The 8437-nt window shown below is 34.2% G+C and overlaps 1 protein-coding gene across 1 annotated transcript; it reads left to right on the forward strand.

Annotated features, from left to right (window-relative positions):
• The first annotated feature begins 664 nt into the window (after nt 1-664).
• Nucleotides 665-3328, forward strand: LOC108569360 (cilia- and flagella-associated protein 100-like). The gene is made up of 4 exons (XM_017930878.1): nt 665-2041; nt 2091-2476; nt 2545-2747; nt 2828-3328. Exons 1-4 carry the CDS (start codon nt 843-845, stop codon nt 2906-2908), a joined length of 1869 nt encoding a protein of 622 aa, XP_017786367.1. The 5' UTR covers nt 665-842; the 3' UTR covers nt 2909-3328.
• Nucleotides 3329-8437: the final 5109 nt, after the last annotated feature.

Here is an 8437-nt window from a genome sequence, read left to right on the forward strand (position 1 = left end):
CTCCAATGCCGCCACCGAAGAGATCATCCGCTTCAAACACGTTACGCAACAATCGATACGTTCGCTATTTATAATTGCGACAAACGGAAGAAGAAAAAAACCTGTGTCCTCGAAATAAATCCGATATGCCATTAGATTCGTGCAGATGCTGACTAAAATCGCAATTACGTAACGGGTGTCGTCCGTTTGGCGAGATTGCTGCGAGTAGCAGGTGATCATCTGCCGTTGCCGCCGGTCCCCGCTTCATAAACATATCGGGATTGCGTAACAAAACATCTGTGGCGAAAAAGGAGCAGTTATTATCATCATTCCAAACTGGAAAAGGATGAACGATGAACAAAAAAAGTGTAATTCTGTAATCATTATTACCTGTGATGGATATGGATGAATCGAGGACGAATTAGCTGTATCTGCAAATCAATTTCCGTCTTGCCACTAGACAAATGTCCAATATAAAGTACTAATAAATTGTCTCTTTTAATTTGACAAAGTTTTGGTATAAATATATTTTTCTATGTTGTTAAAAGATGGTCATGAAGTAAATGAATACTAATTTTTAAGGAATACGAGAGTAACTTGTCCAGAAAGTAGCGATTTATACCCTTTATAAATCATCAAAACTTTTCCTATTAAACACAATTTAAAAGCATTTCTATTCCTTTATTCGCAGTCATTATTTACCCGCGTCGTCATGGATACTAAACGTATCGACCAAACAAATCCGTAACCTTTTCAGTTCGTTTTCAGAAAGCCGTTCTGACGCAACGTCAAATGCGTTTCTTCTTTTAAAACGTAACACAATTTCTACAACATTTTTTCTGTCGATTTTTATTTTTGACACGATGTCTACTGGAAGCTTGTTCAACAATGCGCCGAAACGGAAGAAGTCGCTGAAGCAGAAGAAGACGAAGGAGGCTATTATCAAGGCCAAGCCGCCGCTGGAGCGAATCTTCGGGTCCAAAACGCACGTGAAAGACCATTACTTCTCCGACGGATCGAAAGTGAACAACACAAATATGCGCGATGTTCTGCAAGAGGCGTCACCGTTTAAGTATCCGGATGAACTGGACGCTTTCGCGTTCAAGGTGATGTCGAAGAAATGGGAGACGACCGAAAGACGCAAAGAGCTGAAGCTGAAGTACAACGATCGCAATAATTACATAACCAGACATCAAAGGGATATGCTGAATAGGCTGTACGTGCCGACACAGGATGTTAAATCCGCGCAGACAATCCTTGACGTGGACTCGGAATTTTACATGATAATCGAGGGTCGTCCGATCGCCGGGAAATTCCAGCTGCAGGATTACATCGATAATTTGAGGGACATTATGAGGACTAAGATCGTCACCGGTTACAGGTCGGATGATTCTATGCTAATCGAAGAGAATTTGATTGAAGAGCAGAACATGATTGACGACATCACCCGACAGTACAACACTTACGTAAAAACCTTCGAAGAATTCTTATCCAAAGACCACGCAATATCCATGGATTTGTTAAGGGCTAGCGAAAACGAAGCAAATAAAGCTTTCGAGAAGTACGAGCAATACAGAGAACTTGCTAAAGACTTTGGAATGTTGAAGTCGCAAGTGAATAATTTAGAAGAAAAGTGGAGGTACGCCAAGATGTATCAAAAGTTCTTGTACTTAGTGAGCCCCATGCATTGGCGCAAAGAACACGACTTTTACCATATCATACAGAAGGACGACAATACTTCAGTGGAATTGGCCGAACCTGAAGAGTTCTTCGAATCTTCCCAAAGCGCCACCGAGGCTAAATCTCTGGATGACATTATCAAAAACTTCATGGAGGATCTCGAAGAGAACCGAGAACCTTTACTGTACTTCGATAAACCTAAGGAACTCTCGAGAGTGTTTAAGTTCATGGAATTGCAAAACTTGAATTCGCTGTTGCATTCCGAAGAATTAGCTACGCCCTTAGAAGATCTAAAAGAGTCGATGAAGACCACCGAAGCTACGTACGATATTCAGCTGCAAAACTTTCAGGAGATCATCGATGATCTCGAAGGGGAAATCCTGTAAGATATAAGTTTTAGTTAAATTGTAATGTTATAGCTTTGTTTTTAGTTGGGAAGAGGATAGGGCTAGAACTTTGGAGTTTTTAGCTAGGGAATTGATCAATGGTGAATTCAAGAGGTTAATCTGCGATGAAACGGCTTTGAATCTGCACGTAATCGTTGAAGATGTTTACGAAGCTCGGGTCGCTCCAAATGACGCTAACTTGACCGCTTACGATATGATGAAGTCTGTTGAAATGAAGTACAGAGAATGGTTATTGAAATTGGACTATTTGGCTCATGAGAAGGTCCACAAAGCGGAGATCGACTGCTACAACGAGCAGACAAGGATAATGAAGGTGGCATTAGAAGCTTCGCGGAAGGTCATCCAGATCGAAAGACTGGTGAAACGATTACGCAGAATCTTGGAGATTCCAATAGAAACGCACGTCAGAGGTAATTTGTCTCATTGAAATCACAAAATAATCGATTGTGAAAATAATTATTTGTTGTTGTTGTTGCAGAGTTGAAGTATAGGTCAATGCAGCAAAGGCCGAAAGCCGCGGAGAAAGCGGTAGAGCAACCGATCACCGAAGAAGAGATAGAGTACTTCCACCTGTTCACCGATTTCTGCGCCGAGGAGGATAACATCAAGAAGTTCCGGGACATCCGGCGCGAAGAGCTACTACTCGAGGAGCAAGTCAAGAACGAGCAGCAGATAGAATCGGTGTAGCATCGTTTTACAATCCAAATAAAATCTTTATGTAAAATTAAAAACCCGTCTTCTCCGATTCTCCTTTATTGTAGATGAGGAAGCAGCAAGCCGCTCTCGGCAAAGGTTCCATATGCGAGGATTCCCCAAAAACGAAGAGTATCGCCCCGCAGTAATAGACCGGACGTCCGGAAACTAGCGTCAGGAAAGCGGAAACAATGCTGCTTGCTGTACGTTCCTGCTGCTACCAAACTACTAGTTGAGCGGTTTGTAGTCTTTGTGAGCTTGTTTGCATTCTTTGTGAATGTGTGCATTGTGTGAAGTGTGTACCCGGTCTATTGACCTACATTCTCGCACAATGCTTCACCCCGTACTGCATCTTATCTGACTGTAGCATCTTTTACATAATTAATGAATAATTACCACGTTAAATAAACGATACATTACGAAAAGCTGCTATTACTAAGCATTGTTCTAAAGCTCTGCTGCGTACACACTATACCTGATTTGTCTCATAAGTGTCTGAAATATATTAAATAACTTTAGTGACTTAATTTCATTTAAGTTGTTATACATGACAAAACGATTTGTTTCTTTTTTCCACGCATATTTTGTTTCTTGTTGTTTGAAAAAAAAATCAATTATTAAATCAGGCAAATTGACAAATATTCACAACTTTGTATATTTATTAAATGATTAAAAATTACATTTTTTTTTCATACATTTTTAGTTATTTTTGTGAATTTAGTAATATCGAATTGGTAAACCTGACTAACAATTGTGTCACAACATTAGAGCTGTAATTAATAATATGTCTAATTTGATACATAATAAATAACAATAAAAAAAAACTATCTCTATTTTTTATAACCTCATACATAACTTAACACTTCGTTTTTTTCAATTTAGGAAATTTAATACTTTTAACCCATTTCTCTAACTAAATACATGCTGATGAAACATCTGTTAGATTAGAAAACATGATTGGACAGGGTTTTGCTTCCAGCATGAAATCTGCATCGACTGAACCCTCATACCATTATAATAGAATTTTTGGTTACGCTTCTGAACTGAAACGACCCTCATGAGGGGACATTTCGGACACAGAATTCCTTTTTTTATGAATAGGGATCTCTTATTTAAACACACATTCGTAGGGGGAGTCAGAAATTAATCAATGAATCATATATAATTTATAGAAGCTTATTTATAGAATAAATCAATAGATCATAGTTAATTTATAGTTCTATTTAAGGTTGTGAGTAATATGTGTTAAAATTTGATGTCTGTCATACGTCACTGATATCTGTCATACTGAAAACAATCAATGATTCGTTATCAATCCAAGAGCGCGTTGCTTAACTTTAATAAGCTGTCAAATGTCAAAAGAACGTCAAATTAAAAATATAATCAAAATAAGTTCTTAATTGAATTCTATATTGTTCTTGTATATTAAATGTGGAAACGCATACATCAAATATATTATTACAAGAATCGCCCACAAAACACGTCTTCTTTTTTTTGTAAAAGTCACGAAACGCAATAATTTACTGCAACTTATCGTTTTCTGGCAAACATCAGCTCGGCGGATGGAATTCCAACATAAATCATAAATCGACTTCTTGCAATATTCCTGCGGTCCACCAGACCAATTTCCCACACAATTTTCTCGTACCACGCCGTGCGTTTCTTTTGCGAACGTGTTACATTTATTATTATTATATATTTTTTGTATGTGTTTTGCTCCCCTCGAAGAACCAGTAAATAGGGAGGAATTATTATCGTTATGTACAGGACATCTGAAAGGAACGCATTGTTCTTGCGGTTTTGATATTCGATATTGGATGGATATTCGATACGTCCTACAGAAGTTCACAGTTCGTCGAAGAACGAATTTATTGGTCACTCGACACAGCTGATACAAATTTAAATTTACGCACAAAAAAAGAGAGAATCTGGAAACTGCATCAACACTTGACAGCCTGTAAATTTTGAAGTGGGTGCCCTTAGTTAATTTAACACCCTTGTCAATTGTAACGAATGATTGTTTTAAACATGCTTTCACAAACACGTTAAAACTGAAACAAATATAAATAAATTTCAGAAAAAAATAATAAAAATCTCTAAAATCACTTCACACTTTCTTACTTTTGAAGTGGATGCTTTTAATTAACATCCCTGTCAATAGTAACAAATGTTTTTTTAAGCATGCTTTCACAAATGCTTTAAAACTGAAATAAATAAATTTCAAAAAAATCTGGAAACTGAATCATTGGAAATAATTATGTGCTGTGTCCTCATTAAAACCTCATTACTATTACAAATTTAAGTTATTCTTATATTAAGAAATAAATCATTTTAAAACATTATCATTGCAACAAATAATTATATTATAATCAACAAGGTTAATATTTAAATGCTTCCTACGAAATTCAAAACAATATTATTGAAATAAATTAAAAAAAGAAGCAAATGCTTGAGTAACGAATGTTTTTTTTTTAAACATGCTTTAAAACTGAAATAAATATTAAAAAATTTCAGAAAAATCTGGAAACTGAATCATTTCAAATAATTATGTCCTGTGTCCTCATTAAAAGCCCTGTTAGTAGTTAAAGATTTCAACTTGAAAGTTTATGTTAAAATATCAAGTTTACAGCTGTCTAAAAACTTGTTTTTATCAAGTGTCAGTTTGATGCTAATCAATTTGAATAGACTTGTCAAATGGGTTGAGACTGCAGAGGTACTAAATTTCAAAGGACGAAAGAGAAAATAAAAGAAAGAAATAACCGAAAAGGGACAAAAAAATAAGGTTTGGGTTCAATGACCACGGTTCTTAGACGGCAATAAACTCCTTCCCTCAAAACCCAAGGACTTTCTGAATTTTCGATGGAAATTCGATTCATTACGTAATTGGATGAAACTGGCTAAATACGGTTTGCGGCCGAAGAACCGAAACTCCCTCTCCTCTCCAAAGGGAATTCGATCAATTAAACTAAGAGAGAATTTTACAAAACTTGGCGTTAAACTTAACTAATCGATAGTTAAGTATGTGGGAAAGTAAGTATCGGTTAACTGATGGTGTGACTAAGTAGTTTGGTAAACGCGCTCGGATGCTGTGTACACGGGATTTCAATATCTCATCTGCAGGATGCGGGCAGCAGCTGTACACAAGCGAATCCTCCCTTATTCGCCCTCTCTTTATATATCTTTAAAAGCGCACGAGGAAATTGGCTCATTCACACAGGAACCGATTCGTGGGAAACACCAATACCACTTTTCCACATGCCAAAAAATCCCCCATAAATTTATATACAGGACAAAAAAAAACTATTATGATCCTAAACTTTAGTACACCTACACTTACAATACAATCTATCCCCTTTACTACAACTGTAATGTCTCATTTCCAAACAAAACTACAACAAAAAGACAATTTAACTTTTGATATGTCTTTAACAACTTTATGAAACAGTTGTAATTCGAAAATGTTGATATAACTTCTTTTTTTGTATGTGTGAAATAAATACGCAGTGACCGAATTAACGGATTTCCTTCGAGTGGTAATGAAAATCAGCATAACAACAATGCTTCGGCGTTGGCACGATCCCAGAGATCTGCTCAATAGAGCATAAGATTATTTGGTGTTATGCAAAAAGGAGCAAGTTTAGAAATCCGGCAAAGGCGCAAGGAATCATTTGTTGCACACATTCCACGCTCGAAATCCATATTTCATACGTGTTCGCTGCCGCACACTTACATAATTCCAAATGTGTACGTATCCGAATAATATCTTCATTTCAAACAAGCAAACAACAATTTACATTGCTTGTTACTATACTATAAAATACAACAAAAGTTTCTGCGATATTTCAAAGTTTCGCAGATTTAGAAGCAAAGGGATTTCTCTTCTTGCAAACTGCAATTGAATTTTATTATTCTACACTTACATAACTCACAATACTTCAATAAATATCTTTATTTTAAACTGCAGATTATAATTTATAGTTTTTGCAATATTTCAGTTTACAAATGAAGAATTTAATAATTGAATCACTAATGTACATAACTTTATTATAAATTCTGAAATATTTCAGTTTTCAATACAAGAATTTGAAATACAAAAGTTTACAACTACAAATTAATTTTATTATTCAACTTTAAACTGCAAATAATATTTTTTTTATTACTTTTTAACATCCTCGAAGAAATCAACAATAGCTTCTACAGTATTTCAGTTTAGAAATCAAATATCTAAAGTGCATATTACATAATTCCAGCAATTAAACAAATGTTTATGTACCCGAATAATATCTTTATTTCAAATTACAAATAATATTGTATACAACTTTATCAAAAAACTCAACAATAGTTTCTGAAATATTTCAGTTTTCATGAGTAAAGCATTTTTTAATTGCACAAGTTTGCTTCTTCGCGCAATTGAATAGGGAATGTCAATGCTTCAGTTCATTGCTCTCTCTCTATTCATATTTTTTTGTATGTACTCCATTAAATAGATTACTTTAAACGACTCATTTAAAGTTACTTTAATTATGCGCGATCCTCGTTCATTTTCATCAAATTTACTTCTAAAGTTCAACATGAAACTCAACGCACTTCTCCTATATTCATTGGATTTTAAACATTTTATTAGATTTAAATGTTATATAATCATATTATTCCAAAAAGTATTAAGTAACAAATAGTTTTTAACAAAACACAGATTAAAATGTAATTTCTATATTTAAAATTTCAATATTGGAAGTCACAATTTCCAATAAATAATCATTAAATTCAAAAGTTTTAGCTCAAATTCAATAATTTTGTTACATGAAAACTTCGTATTCTAAATTTGTTTATACAAAAGTATAACAAAAGTTCGGTTAGTTGGTATTAATTCAATTGTTTCTGAAAAAACAAAAGTTGTTTTTCAACTTGTTGTATTCTAACGATATTTCATGTCAAATTTCAAGAAGCCTATTTATTAAATCACCACTTTGGCTGCACGAAAAAATCCGCTCGATGGGTTCCACGTTTTTTAAATGTTCGTTTTGCCCAATATTTCTTGGAAAACTTTGAAATCGAGATTCTAACATTATATTAAAAACGTAACAGATGATGAATCTTGATTCTATAAGTTTGACCTGGAAACTATATAGAACGCAGAAAGTACAAATCCCCCCAGTTAAAGCAAGACAACAAAAATCAGCAACAAAAGTGATGATTTCTGTTCACTTTACCAGGGTAAAAGGGTGTTATTTCACTTGAAACTAGTCAGAGGGTAACTGTTAAGTACTACACAAAAACTTGCTTACCACAAGTTTTCAAAAATTAGTTGGAAAACCATAAAAACCTACTTTTGAGGAATGTTTTGATGTGGCTCTATTGACTTAAGAAATGTATTGAAATAAATGGAAATTATGTAGAGAAATTACAAAAGAATGAAAATTAAAAATATTAAAATAAAATTGTTATTATTTTGTTTTTTTTCAGCCAACAGATATATTAAATCTTTTATTTCACCATATAATTTTTATTTAATCTATAACTAAATATATACAGATTTAAACTTAACTTCAAGTACAAAAATCATTGTTTTAAAAACACATTTATATACTTTAAATGTTGATAAGATAACTGGAAATTGCTCCGGTTTTGCAAGCACAGTTTTAGTGGGTAAATAATGCATACGTAAATCAACGCCGCGA

Source organism: Nicrophorus vespilloides, unplaced genomic scaffold (assembly GCF_001412225.1).
Source record: "Nicrophorus vespilloides isolate i.1.1-1 unplaced genomic scaffold, Nicve_v1.0, whole genome shotgun sequence".
NCBI lineage: Eukaryota > Metazoa > Arthropoda > Insecta > Coleoptera > Silphidae > Nicrophorus > Nicrophorus vespilloides.